The sequence below is a fragment of the Myotis brandtii genome, unplaced genomic scaffold (assembly GCF_000412655.1).
Source record: "Myotis brandtii unplaced genomic scaffold, ASM41265v1 scaffold266, whole genome shotgun sequence".
NCBI lineage: Eukaryota > Metazoa > Chordata > Mammalia > Chiroptera > Vespertilionidae > Myotis > Myotis brandtii.
The window spans coordinates 10,438,511-10,453,646 of record NW_005360124.1 but is presented as its reverse complement, the minus strand read 5'-3'; the positions used below and the strand labels follow the sequence as shown (position 1 = coordinate 10,453,646).

The 15,136-nt window shown below is 41.0% G+C and overlaps 1 protein-coding gene across 1 annotated transcript in view; it reads right to left on the bottom strand.

Annotated features, from left to right (window-relative positions):
- The window catches only part of ZFAND5 (zinc finger, AN1-type domain 5), an 11,030-nt gene extending 10,391 nt beyond the window's left edge, over nt 1–639 (bottom strand). The window contains exon 1 of the mRNA XM_014541282.1: nt 628–639. Within this exon, the coding sequence (XP_014396768.1) occupies nt 628–636 (9 nt within the window). The 5' untranslated portion in view covers nt 637–639. The remainder of the gene's footprint in view (nt 1–627) is intronic.
- Nucleotides 640–15,136: the final 14,497 nt, after the last annotated feature.

Below are 15,136 nucleotides of genomic sequence, written 5' to 3'. Positions count from 1 at the left end.
GGCCCTGACGCCGCCGGCAAGGAGCTGGGCCGGCGGCGCTCGCTCAAGGTCAAGGTGGTTGTGCAGAGTCAGGGGACGCTCCGCCATCTAGCGCGGTGCCAGCCCTCGGCCCGCGCCTCTGTTCTGAACAAACTGTTTTGGCCAGCCTGTAAAATCCCTGGAAATGGGCTGTTCCAGCAAAGCGCCGCGAACTGGGGAAGGCACCGAATGTTCTGCTCAAGGAATGGAGTGAAGGGACAAACAAGCTAGACCTGGGGCAGAGACCAGAAGGGAGGAAACGCTGCAGGAGGAAGTTCAGGAGGGGAGAGGCGGGAAGCAGGCAGTTCACCGATGGGGCACTGGGCCCAGCGAATTTGAAAGGGCGAGTTAACTGCGAGCGCTAGAACCTGTGCAAAGCACCACCACCAACAAAAGACTCCCACTCCCAGCTGACCCCTCCAAGCGACGTCAGTTCAACTCAAGAGGACAAAATGACTAAGACAGATAGGACTTGTGATGTTGTCTAGTAACCGAGAGTGTAATGAACGAACAGGAATGAGGTTTAGGGCTTCTATTAGCCACCATTGAGATGCCCTGTGGATAAGAGCATCGGCCTCGCGGGTTGGGTTCTGGTCAAGGGGCACTTACGGGTTGCATCTCGGTGCACGCGGGATGATGTCGGTGTGCGATCGATGTTTCTCCTCCTCCTATGTTTCTCTCAGTCTCTTCTCCTCCTTTCCACTCTATAAAGAAAACCAATGGAATATCCTCGGGCGAGGATTAACAGCAACAACAAAAAGATTGGAGTGACAGCCCTTCAGTGTGTCCCAAACTCTTGGATCAGAAAAGCCCCTGCGGTGCTTATTTAAAAGAAGACTAGGCCTCTTCCCTGGAGATTGTTTTTGGTTGGTCTGGGGTGGAGCTCAAGAACCTGTATTTTAAGTAATGCTCCAGGTGATAACTTTATCATTTTGTGTATTTGGGAGACCCTGTTTTGGTGCTCTGTGCCAAAAGTTCCAAAATCAAAGTTTCCTGCTGCAGTAAGCAAAAATACCTAGAATATAACTGACCATTTAGGCTGATTTCTGTGGTTAGTTAATGTGCTAGAAATGTTAAGTAGTTTCAGTCACTGGTCCCAGGGCCATTGGAATTTATTTCCTCGAATGAGTAGTTAAGTTAGTAAAAACAAAGCAGTTACCATTTACAGATCATTTTTGGTGCTAAGTATTTTTTTCCATTTAGGGTCTCATTTAATCCTAACGGTAATTCACTGAAAGTAGATACTATTATAACTATTAAGAAAAGTGACTTGCTTAAAGCCCTGAAGGACAGGGAAGCTATGAAACTAATTCTTACTGAGGAAAATAATAACAGACTCCCCCCACTCCCAGAATTTTAGTTATTAAAAAGTGAAACACGCCCTAGCTGGTTTGGCTCAGTGGATAGAGCCTGCAGACCAAAGGGTCCCGGGTTTGATTCCGATCAAGGTATCCTACCTTGGTTGCAGGCTCCTCCCGGCCTGGGGACCTGGTCAGGCATGTGAAGGAGGCAACCATTCAATGTGTTCCTCTCACGTCAGTGTTCTGTCTTTCCCTCTCTCTTCCACGCTCCCTAAAAATCAATGGAAAAATATCCTGGGGTGAGGATTAAAAAAAAAAAAAAAAAGAAGAAATACAAATTCTCAGGGACCCCCACCAGACCTATGGAATCACAAACTCGGGTTTGGTCCAGGAGTCTGTGTTTTAGCAAGTTTTTTGTGTGATTCTGATGCATGCTCAAGTTTGAGAATTGTTCACTTACCCCTACCATGCCATCAAGTGACCTCTCTCAGATGCTCACACCAGGTAAAGGGAAAAGGTTAAAAAAAGAAGAGATTCTTTTCATGTTACTGATGTAACAGATTATGGGATAGGCCCCCTCCCTCCCCCTTTGGTGTTCTAAATTGTCAGACTCTAAAGGCAAACTATAAACAAAATATACAATAGAATGCTCTTAATTTAGTATGCAAAATGACTGTCACTCTATGATCATCAGAAAAGGTTGAAACTGACCTTTGTAAAATAGATAACAGGAAAAGTGAGGTATGCTCGAATGTGAGGTTATTAATTGTTCGAAAACACCTTTCATAGAATTTCATTATGTGGACGAAAAAAGATTTATATGGAAAGTATAGCCTCACAAGGTGATCTGTTCATTAATTCCTAACTGGGCGGGTCATGACGGGTTGTCATGCCCCAGGCATATAACTTTTATAGTAAAAGGTTTATCTTTGCCTTAAATAGTCCCTGTCCATTTTTTGTGTGCATCTAGGTTATCACGACTTTGAAACAAGGGTAACCACCCTCAAGAGAGCACATAATCTTTTTTTCTCTCTCTTTTAAAATCTTTATTGATAAAAGTATCACATATGTTCTCTTTTTTTCCCCATTGACCCTTTCTAGCCTCCACCCACCCCCTGCCCCAGGCCTTTACCACACTATTGTCTGTGTCCATGGGTTATGCATATATGCATACAAGTTCTTTGGTTAGTCTCTTCTCACCCACCCACCCCGTCCTTCCCTCTGAGATTCATCAGTCTGTTCCATGCTTCTATGTCTTTGGATCTATTTTGTTCCTCTATTTATTTAGTTCTTTAGATTCCACATATGAGTGAGATTATGTGATACTTACCTTTCTCTGACTGGCTTATTTTGCTTAGCATAATACTCTCCAGGTCCCTCTGGGCTGTCTCAAAGGGTAAGAGCCTTCTTTTTTTTACTGCTGCATAATATTCCATGGTGTAAATGTACCAATAATGAATTCTGATAAAGAGAAACTGGGGGGAAAAATCCCATTTACCATTTAACAAACAAATTAAAATACTTAGGAATAATTTAAACAAGTAGGTAAAAGACTTGTACTCAGAAAACTACATGACATTTGAAAAAAGAAATACTAGTAGAGAAAGATAGAAAGAAGTGGAAGAATATACTGTGTTCATGGACTGGTAGATTTAACATAATTAAAATGTCCATACTACCCAAAGCAATCTATAGATTCAATGCAATCCCTATTAAAATATCCATGACATATTTCACAGATCTAGAACAAATACTCCAAAAATTTACATGGAACCAATGAAGACCCTGAATAGCCGCAGCAATCTTAAGAAAGAAGAACAAAGTTGGAGGAATCACAATACCAGATATCAAGTTATACTACAAAGCCGCTGTAATCAAAACAGCCTGGAACTGTCACTAGAACAGTTCAATGGAACAGAACAGAGACCCCCGAAATTGACCCAAGCCATTACACTCAATATTTGACAAAGGAGGCAAGAACATACAATAGAGTGAAAACAGTCTCTTCAATAAATGGTGTTAGGAAAAGTGGACAAATACATGTAAAAAAATGAAACTGGACCACCAATTTACACCATACACAAGAATAAACTCAGAATGGATAAAAGACTTAAATGTAAGTTGTGAAATCATAAGAATCCTAGAAGAAACCAGAGGCAGCAAAATCTCAGACGTCTCTTGTAGCAATATGTTTGCTGATACATAATCTTAACTATTCAGTTATCCAATCTCTTCCTTACTTTCGTCTACCTTCATGTAATCTTCCTTATGTTACCTCCTTAATTTCAAATGCATAAAAGAAACTGCAAAACTCATTCTCCGAAAATTTAAGATGTGTCCCAGCAATTGTAGTCAGTTTGGCTTAATATCTTATTGAAATTTTATAGGTTTGGACCTTCTTAACCCATTGTATGCCATAAGCGTCTTAGATGCAAGCAGCGGACCTTCCCCACATGCCATGCGAGTCTATAATAAAAAATGTTTTTAAGTGGCAGCCCTGACCAACTTAAAAATCATTTTTCACGAGAATTTTCAGCTGAAAATATTCAAGAACACCCGAATTGTGAGTAATATATTTATTTTTATAATATTCATTGCAAATTGATTTTTTAAATTCAATTCAAAATATGGCGTGTGGGGATGGTTTCCATTTTGGATGCGTGGCAGTTAACTGGTTAAATCTACAATTGCATAGCACATACCAAGTGTCCAACCAAATGGAGGAACGACCAGTCGCTATGATGCACACTGACCACCATGGGGTAGACGCTCAATGCAGGAGCTGCCCACAGGCCCCAGGACAACCAAGGTGGGTGCCAGCGGGATCCCCCCCCACCCCCCGATTGCCTGGCTGGTCACCCTGCAAGGGAGGTGACCAATGGGGTTGGGGGAGGGGCTGGTGAGTGGGCAGCGCCAGGCCGGCCAAGGCAGGTGCTAGCGCCCCCCCCCCCACCCCCCATAGCCCTGCCAGTTGCCCCAAAGATCGGCCCTGATTGCCGGCCAGGGCTAGGGACCCTACCCATGCACAAATTTCGTGCATTGGGCCTACTGTTAACAATATTATCATATAAATATATAACTATGAACTGGTAAATAACTTGAAAGAAAGGTACAGAATGCCATGGAGCATATAACCAATAGCAGTGGATACTGAAAAACACCCAGGTCTGAGTTCCATTACCAATCATCCCATTGCCAGTGGAGCCAGGCTTACTTCTTTAAAGTGTTTAACTATAGTAAACTGGCATGTCCTTTGAGACGGTTGGAACAGTTTGTATTCTGCTTCAGAATTAGGTAAAGTCATTGCAGATTCACTTACGTTTTTCTTTGTCATCTAGGAATGGGCCAGAAAGGGGATTGGTGATTGGAGAAGAGCAAATGTAATTAAATTTCTTAGAAAGTAGAAACTGACATCCCTGAAAAATAGCAATAAAAGTTATTAGTCCACTGTAAAATATAAAAGACCTGGAGTTATTTTAACTTGACATTTAACTTTCTATTACGGAGACAATTGCTTCTGTGGCATTATTGTAATATTCTGTCATGGGTAACTTCATTTCCTCTGTGTGCCTGCGTAGAGCTATGTGAAGCACAAAGTCTTTGCTGGGTTTTTAAAAACTGTTTAGTGCTCTGGTCAGTGTAGCTCCATTGGTTGGAACATCATCCTGTATGCCAAGGGTGGGGAATGTCCAGCCTGCAGGCCATATAAGGCCCCCAAAATCATTTGGTCTGACCCTGCCAAGGCATTAGGGGTGAGTTAATTAAATGTTTGACCAAATATGGCAGGCTAATTTTTAAGTTGATAATTTTGTGTGGTCCTACGAATGATGTTATAAATATCCAAATGGCCCTTGGCACCAAAAAGGTTTCCCATCCTTGCTGTACACCGAAAGGTTCCAGGTTCAATTCCCAGTCAGGGCACGTACCCAGTTTGTGGGTTCGATTCCCAGTGTGGGCTCTGTTGGGGTTTGTGCTTCTCACTCTGTCCCCTCTCTCTAAAATCAATTTTTTTTAAAAACCGTTGGGTGTTATTTGATGTTCATATAGTGTTCCTTTCCTTTTCTTTTTTAGTCCCTTCGCAAATCAAAGATCACGGTAATGAGACTCAATTATATTTTTATTATTTCTAAAATGATTGACTGAAAAGGATTACAATATTGTACTTAGAGCAGGTCAACTAATTAAAAACTTGAAAGCATACATACCATTATTAATATTTTTCCTTTTGAATAATTAATAATTAAATAGTTAAAATATCAGTGAATCCAATAATGGATTGGCTTTAGACCCAGATCAACAAGTGATTGACTGAATATTTTTTCCCTCAAGAACTTGATGAAGCAAGTAGCAATTTAATTGTATAGACCTTTTGATAATTTTAAAGCCATACTTATTTTCAGTGAAAACAATTTGATTAAAGAATCTTCAAATAAATGTCATGGATATCTTACCTGATTAGAGAAGACTTTCAAACAAACTCCAGATACTGTCAACATAGCCATAAACAATTTTAAAGACTATTTAAATGGCCTGGCCAGCGTGGCTCAGTGGTTGAGTGTCAACCTATGAACCAGGAAGTCACAGTTCAATTCCTGGTCAGGGCACATGCCCAGGTTGTGGGCTTGATCCCTAGTGTGGGAGGTGCAGGAGGCAGCCAATCAGTGATTCTCTTTCATCATTGATGTTTCTATCTGTCTCTCCCTCTCCCTTCCTCCCTGAAATCAATAAAAATATATTTTTTAAAAAATAGCTAACAAATTTTATTTTTTAAGAACTTATTGTGAAATCATGTGTGGCTGTTTGTTTTGACTTGTACTTGGGTGTAATTAGGTGGACTCTTTACTATGGTCAACTCTCGTTACCAGATAGTGAATTATATGTCATATACCTCATCTGTAGTAACTCTCGTTACCAGATAGTGAATTATATGTCGTATACCTCATCTGTAGTAACCTGTATACTTTGCCACTTACAGCACATTTGTTTTTCTATTTTGCAGGGATGTTGAGAATGAGGGAGAAGTAGGCAAAAGAGTTTAGGTTTTGGGGTGAAATTCTTTTCTACAGCTGTTTTATTATACTATTTTTAAAAATTACAAAATACCAATAATATATGAATATATATTCTCTTTGTTTAAATTTCAAGCAACACATAATTTGAACAGAAAATTAGTCTCTTGTTCAAGCCACCCCCAACCCATTCTCCTGTTCCCAAAGGTAATCCATAGGTACTTGTGTCTATCCTTTCAAACTTGTTTTCTTCATTCATGTACTTATACATAATAGAGGCATTTTTTTGTGATTTGTTTGTTTGCATACATGAAATTAAGCTCTATATATTGCTCTGCAACAGTATGCCTTGGGGATCTTTCCATGTCAGTTCATAAAAATCTACCTTATTCATTTTAACAAATTGCAGAGTATGGGTGTAACATAATTATGTTAATCATTATCTTACTGGTGGATTTTCTGGTTGTTTGCATTTCCTAACTATGATAAAAAATGTTGATAAGGGTAGTAACTTATTTAGAAAATGTATTCATACCAATTATTTTCATTTTAGAAACATTTTTTTATCTGGACTTTGGCCATGCTCAAATGTCAGTCCTTGTGAATAGAATTAATTTTTAAGACAGTAGATAAATCTTCCTGACTTAACTGACTCTCTTTTTTTCTTTCTCCCTCCTCTCCTCCCTCCCTCCCTCCCTTCCTCCTTCTCTCTCTTTTTAACTTTTGAAAAGATAATACAGCAGGATTCACTAGGAGAGAATCAACTACAATTTGAAGTCCTGCATCATTTCTCCCCCATCCATAAGCTAGTGATCATTCTGACAATAGGTAACTTTTGTTAGGCACTAAGTGCCAGGCTTTGTTGTAAGTACTTTACACACGTTAATACTAATTCTCATAGAAGAATTAGGAAGTAGACAGTTAGTATCCCCATTGTGTTAATGCAGACATTGTCAGGTTTTCTGATGCTGGAAAAACGAGAGGACTTCCACATGGTGTACCTGAAAGGCCTGGACAGTGAGTCCTTATTCCGTGTGTGGTAAAAGAAAGCAGCTCACCAAGGCCCAGTGGTCACAGCTCCCAGTCAAGAACTGCTCCAGACTTCATGGGGGTCCAAGTTAGGATGATCAACTCCTCTGCTTTGCCCCAGATTTTCCCACTTGCCCACTTTTAGGAAACTCAATCCCTCAGTCCTGGGTGAACCTAGATGGTTGGTCACCCCAGTCCAAGTAGTGTTTTTTTCTCTTTGTTTTCTTTTTTTAAACATTTTTATTGATGTCAGAGAGGAAGGGAGAGGGAGACAGAGAGATAGAAACATCAATGATGATAATCATTAATTGGCTGCCTCCTCCACGTGCCACACTAGGGATCAAGCCGGCAACCTGGGCATGTGCCCTGATCTGGAAACCAACTGTGACTTCCGGGTTCACAGGTCACACTCATCCTCTGAACCACACTGGTGGGGTGTAATGTTTGTTTTGAGGAAAGGTGAGGGAGAACATACCTGGAGCAGGTGGGTGATAGCTCTGTGTCGTGGTCATCAATGAATTTGGCAGGAACTTCGTTGTGAACCATTGGCAGTGGGTATCTTTTTCATAAACCTAGCTGTATAAATGGTAAGGTCAAGGTTGCTGATCTCCCCTCTCTAAAGAGTCACTATGGTACTCCCTGTGAGATAGGAAAAGATTAAAAAGGAGAAGAGGCATACCACCTGGGTTGCGTATATCAAAACGCAAAGGATTTTGAAGAGCAACCAAACCACACAAACTCCCTGACAGCAAAAGTTCCTGTGTTGTTTTTCTCCCCCTGCTTTTTAATGTCAGGCAATTTAAGTGCAATGTCCTGCCTTTACCCATAAAAGGCCTACTAAATATCCCACTCTTCCTTGTTTCCGCTGCAGCCAGCAGTCCAAGCTGCTGCATTATCTGTGTTGCACAGATTTATGTGTTTTTTTGGTATGTGACCTGGAATTAACTGCATTATCTGTGTTGCACAGATTTATGTGTTTTTTTTTTGGTATGTGACCTGGAATTAGCCTCATTACAACAAAGATGAAATGTCCCTTTAAGAAAAACTTTAAAAAGCAAAAAGATTGCATTTTTTTCCTTGAACAGTTCGACAAGCTTGTTATATTTAGAGTTCCAAGTAGAATGACTTTTGTTGTTGTAAACTCAGTCACAAATTGCAACGGGGATCAGAAAACCAGAAACTAGTCATGTTTCTTGGCAGATGGTGGGTGCCAAGAGGGGGAAAGATGAGACCATGGGCATCCTTAACAACAACAAAAACCACAAAACATAGGTCTATTTGGTAAGATTTTATAAAGTCTTGCATGAAAAATAACTCATTTGAAAATTGCTCCACCTAAGAAATTCTGATAAAAATGCCTGCTCCCAGAAATACAAATAAAAAAGTCATCCATTCACTTCGTTATACCAGTTCAGCTCTGAAATTATGCTTAACACAGCACTAAGTGGCTGAGTGAGTGGCATAGTTAATCAAAACTATAGTTGAGAGAAGTACTGTGCAGCTCATAGTTAACAGTGGGAGGCCATTGATTTTGCAACAATTTGTTTCTTTTCTGATTTAAAACAAAAAGTAATTTTTAGGCCCCAGGGGACCTAATCTATTATCAGTGTTCATCCTTTACCAATCATCCTTTTCCTTGGAACACACCACACTGTGAAATCTGTGCAACGAGGACATCAGAAACCGACTTTAGGGATGTGGTGAGAGATGTGGCCCTGAAAACACTGGGGACACTTTGTCCCCAAGGCCGGGGTCACTTGGGAGGTAGACAGAGCTCTCCGTAGAGATGGGACGTTCTGAACTCTTGATTAGACAAATACATTACAAAACTTGCTACCTAAGACTTTCTGTGGAAGAACTTAGATATACTCTTCAATGTGTTCTTTTTACCAAAACAATGGACTTTCTGACTCTTTCCAACACATAAATATTGAACATCTCCTCCATAACTCAAAGCTCATCCCCACAGAGTCAAGTTGAGGGTGACTTGGCCTCGTCCCCAGAGGAGCTGATGTCTTCCTGACGTCATCTGCTGCTTCACTCTTCATCACTGTGTTCCTGCCACTCGGCTTCCCTGCTCCTCCTCAACCGTGCCGAGCTCTCACTTGCTTCATTGCTTCCCCACTCACTGTTTCTTCCACCTAAACAGATTTTGTTCGCGATATCTCACTTTACTGACTTCTGGATTAAAGTCATCCTCACAAGGGAGGCCTCCCCTGACTCCACCCCTCCCCACCCTCTTTTATTATTTTTTGTCCTGTTTTACTTTTTTTCATCTCCATTTTCTTATCACACGAAACATATAACTTTTATTTGTTTATGTCCTTATTGTCTTCTCCCACTCTCATGTAAGTTCCATGAAAGCGGAAAATTAGTTTCTTTTGCTTACTGCTATATCCCTGGTGCCTGCAACAGTGCCTGACACCTCATAGATATTCAGTGAATAACTGGAAAGAATGAGTGAGTAAAGTGGTCAAGTAGACTGCTCTATTAGTCACAGTCAGGTTGGTGTAACTCAGTGGTTTTTATGCTCCTACATCCTGAAGATCATGAATCAAGTTCTAAGTACCTCAGAAATCTTCAAGGTTAATGGTTTTATTCTATGTCCAGCAAAATACTTAGGGCATGAGGGAGGGTAAACAGTAAGCTCTCCATTTCTTCCTATCTCTTTCCTTGTCTCCTTCAACTGCAGCAACTTTGCTTTTAGCAACTTTTTATAGTTGGCTTCCACAATAAAAGTTAGGATTTCCTTTTTGTAAAGACAAGATTTCCTAAGCTAAAATACACTAAACAAACAAAAACCAGAAAACAGAGAAAAAGAAAACCACTCTTTGAGGGAGTTCGGGTGGGAGATGTTAATTCATTGCTTTGTCACTTCCATCAGCTTTCCGCAGGAACCTGGGAGAAGGGTCTGAATTATGTGAGAGAGTCAGCCCTGGTGTCTTGTGGAGGCTTGACTTACTCAAGACAGAACCTGGAGGGGGCCATGAAAGAAAGGTGGAGTTTAATCGTTTTAACTATACTAGAAAATAACCTGTAAGGTAATAAGATTTAGGAAATTTTCCTCTCAATCACTTTATATTTCAATGTTAGAGAAGTTGAATGAAAAGCAAGTGGCTTTTTTGTTAATATATGAAAGATTTTCCCTGCAAAATCCTTATTTTGAAAGATCAAATTTGCATCATCAACAGAGAAACTATTAGAAAAACAACAGCACTTAAGGCTTACACAATAAAAAATGGTTTAGATTCTTACCAGTTGTCCACTGTTGACTGTTGAAATGAACAGCTGTGAGCTCTGTGCTCACAGTTTTCACATGGCCCACATGTCCTTGGGGGGATCCTACAGTTGTCATTTAAACAAGCATATCTTTGTCATGTTGGGAGAGGCATCTAATTGCATACTGTTGGAGTGATGTGATCCTGGGTCTGTGCTAGGCAATTGGGAGCATTCAGTACAGTTCAGAACATTGTAGGGACTAAGGTTTTCCCAGTACTTAGTAGTGTCAGTGCCTGGCTAAGGGGAATGAATACATCACTCACCTGTATGGCAACACTGTGTGCCTAGCACAGTGCAGTACCATGGGGGAATTTCAAAGAAATATGAGATCATGTCCATAATCTTGTTCCTGTTCCCTTCTTGGCAGAGTCAAATTTTCTAGAATAGAAGAAGGCTGTTTATTGGTTTTTGAGTACTTTGCTAAACACTGGCTCCAGAATTCCAACTCCTACTCAGAAGTTGTGTTCTTCAGGTGCTGCCTCACTGCCTTCAGTGTATTTTGTATACACTTTCGACACATCAGTCTTCCTACAATAGAAGTAGATTGGATGTAGATCGGAATGGGAATCAGAATTTAGGTCTGGTTTATACCTTATTCTACTCACAAACAGTAAGAACACCTGTACCATAGAATTATGACAGGGAGCAAATGGGATCATGTATGTAAAAGCAATTTGTAAAGACTAAATACCAATGCAAAAAAGTAAACTGTTATTGTTATAAATTCCTTTTTGAAACAATACCCCCCTCGTTAATGAAAACCTTCAAAGGCTACCTATTGCCTGCAGAACCAGGTTCCACATTAGCCTATTATAAGAGGCCCTCTCCATCATGGCCTATGCCACATATCCTCTATATTGAACTAGTTCTTTAGGCAAACCATGCTTTTCATCATTTCCAGAACAAAGCCTTACTTTTCCATATCTGTAACCTTTGTGAACATAATTCCCTCTTTTTGGAATGCCCTTCACTTATCTTAGCCAATTGAAACCCTACTCATTTTTTAAGGTTCAACTCAAATACCACTTCTCATTCCTTTGTATCAGGTGTGTCACTTGTTTTACTCAATATTGTATTGTGGGTATATGGGTACATGCACGGTCTCCCCTGAAACAGGAAGCTTTCTTCTGAGTGTGTGAAAGTACAAGGGCTAATTAATGTTTTTTTTTCCTAATTCTTTAAACTGCAATTGAATATTATTGTCATTCAATGCATATTTGCTGAGAGAGTAAATGAATCAACTCAAAAACTAGGAAGTTGTTTTATACATCAATTTTTAGATTCTATTATTATGTTATAGTCACCTCCAAAAGGCATGCTTATCTATTTGGTGGAACCCTGGGAAAAATCAGGTGATTTGTTTTTTTTTCCTAATTCTTTAAACTGCAATTGAATATTATTGTCATTCAATGCATATTTGCTGAGAGAGTAAATGAATCAACTCAAAAACTAGGAAGTTGTTTTATACATCAATTTTTAGATTCTATTATTATGTTATAGTCACCTCCAAAAGGCATGCTTATCTATTTGGTGGAACCCTGGGAAAATTCAGGTGATTTATTTATTTTTACCCTTATCTGAGAAAGATAGTCACAGAGATGGAAGCTTTATTTTCTCTCATGAAGTATTCTGCTGAGTTCTGCACAAAACCTGCCCTGGAGAATGTAGTCATTCTCAAAATGCACTTGGATAATGTATTTTGTTTTCAATATGTTGTAGGCGGCAGGACTGGCACCCTGTCTGACCGGTGGGTCAGACCAAACCTGGGTTTAGCAACCTCTTGGTACTTGGATTCTGGCTAGGAAAGAATTCAGAGCAAGATCCAAGCTGTAAGAGAACATTTATTGGGTAAATTACAGAGGTAGGAAAAGTAATTCCTAGAAGAAATTGGCTTAGGAAACAAGTTACAGAGGTAAAGGAAGGGCCCTTGGAGCTTGGGAGTGGGGAAGCTAATGGTCACATACCTTGGGGGGAGGAGAAGCAGGGAGGGAAAAGCATGGGTGTGCTCCCTTGACCTCCAGCCTATGGGCTTTAAGGACAGATTTTAGGGAAGGTCCCAGGGGAAGATCTCTATAGAATATTCAGCAGTTTCCCAGGTGTGTCCTGTCTGGGTTGTGCTCTCCACTGATTGATTGGCTGGCCCCAGGGCAGGGGTCATTAATGCCCCTGGTCCTGAGGCTGGTTTTGTTGCTTATCTGGGCCTGGAACATAGATGTTATCTCTAGAGGAAAAGTCTGGAGGTCCAAACCTCCCTCGCCAGTATATGCTAGGGGAGGAAAAGTCACCCTGGGGATGAGGTCCCACCCTACAATTGTCCTTTCCTAGGCACCTGGGGATTTCCACCCTGGTGACCTTCTGTACCTGGCCCTTCTGGCTTGCTCTGCTCATGTCTGTCCAACTTCCTACAACATATTTACCTTGCAAACTATAAAGAACTTCCTTTTTCTTTTTTTTTAAATACATCGATTGGTTGCCTCCCGCACACACCTTGACCAGGGCACTAGGGCCAGGGGTATAGAGCCTGCAACCAAGGTACATGCCCTTAACCGGAATTGAACCTGGGACCCTTACAGTCTGAGGGCCTATGCTCTATCCATTGAGACAAACCGGCTAGAGCGATCTTTCTTTCTTCCTTTCTTCCTTTCTTCCTTTCTTCCTTTCTTCCTTTCTTCCTTTCTTCCTTTCTTCCTTTCTTCCTTTCTTCCTTTCTTCCTTTCTTCCTTTCTTCCTTTCTTCCTTTCTTCCTTTCTTCCTTTCTTCCTTTCTTCCTTTCTTTCTCCTTCTCTCTCTCTCTCTCTCTCTCTCTCTTTCTTTCTTTCTTCTTTCCTTTAAAGGGGAGAATGATGATTTTTATTTTTTAAAAAATATATTTTATTGATTTTTTACAGAGAGAAAGGGGGAGGGATAGAGAGTTAGAAACATCGATGAGAGAGAAACATTGATCAGCTGCCTCCTGCACACTCCCTACTGGGGATGTGCCTGCGATTTTGCATTTTTTCTAATGGGGTCCACCCCCCAGCCAATCTGTTGTTCTCCAGGCTATACTAACAGACAAGCACCTTCCCTAAGTCACCCTGATTTCTACTGCACATGTGCCTATCTCTCCCTTCTCCTCTCAACAAGTAGCAGAGGGGGGAAGGAAGGAGTGTTAATCTCCTTGGAGGAGCAGTGCTGTGTGGACCTTAGCTCCCTGATGAAGCTTCCCAGGTGACCATGCTTACAATGTCTGGCCTCCCCTTTGCTCTCTTCCTATTGTTAATATTAACTAGTGAATTACAATGATAACATTATGATAAAGGAAAAAGTGTCACATAAGGCTCTATGAGTATACTTCTCCTAAGATGTTCTTGTCCCAAACTGTAACATAGGCTCAGGGAATGCTTTCATTACTGGATCTCATGCCATTGATGTAGTCACAGGTAACATGATTTGACAAAAAAGGCCATCTGTGTTTAAAATACCTTTTAAATTCATAAGGGTAGCTTCTAGTTCAAGATGTCAAGGTGAACAGACTCACTTACTCCTCTCACAGGACTAATTTAAAATGCTAGTAGAAGAATAAGAAAAGATCTAGCCCACAAAAATGGAGAGCATTATAGATGGTCATGAGCAGATGAGAAGAGGAAAAGCAGATGCTTTAGGAGGTTTATAAGAGAAGAGGAGGAGGAGGAAACAGCACTCTAGAATATGAGAGAAGGGAACTATAAGAATAGAAGTCACCAAGTTGCTCTGGAGAAACTTTGGATTCAGAACTGGAGCATCAGTCCAATAGCCAACAAGTAGGAGTTCTAAAGACAAAACACTCATGATAGAGGAAAGGAGATTGTTAAATAACATCTCCAGAGCTAAAGGCAAATCATCATTCACAGGATCCATAAGATAAATGAAAAAAGTAGGATAAATAAAAAAGGCCCATACTTAGTATTGTTATGAAACCTCAGAACACTAAAGATTTAAAGTGAGAATTTATATCCATACACATTTACTTGAGGTTATACTCCAATTAAAAGAGGATGAAAGCCAAGAAATAGAGGTGGGAATCCTATATAATAAAACCCTAAAACGCAAATTGACTGAACAGCGGAACGACCGCTTGCTATGATGCGCACTGACCACCAGGGGGCAGATGCTCAACGCAGGTGCTGTCCCTGGTCGGGGCCAGCAAGCAGGCGGTGCCAGGCTGCCAGCCAAAGTGGGTGCCAGCGGGGGCCCCCCATTACCCACCCGCCAGTTGCCCCACAGAGGGAGGGTGGCAGCGGGGGGTGGGGCTGGCAAGCGGGCGACTCCAGGCCGCCAGTCAAGGTGGGTGCCCCGCCCACTGGTTGCCCTGCAGATTGGCCCTGATCACCGTCCAGGCCTAGGGACCCTACCCTATGTATTGGGAACAGTCTCTTAGATTTAAAAATTAAAACCTGGCAAGGCTACTCTAACCCTGAAAAAACAGGATGATGCAGCAATGACCTGCTTGGACTCTGGCTTGCACATTTTGTGGTCCGCCCT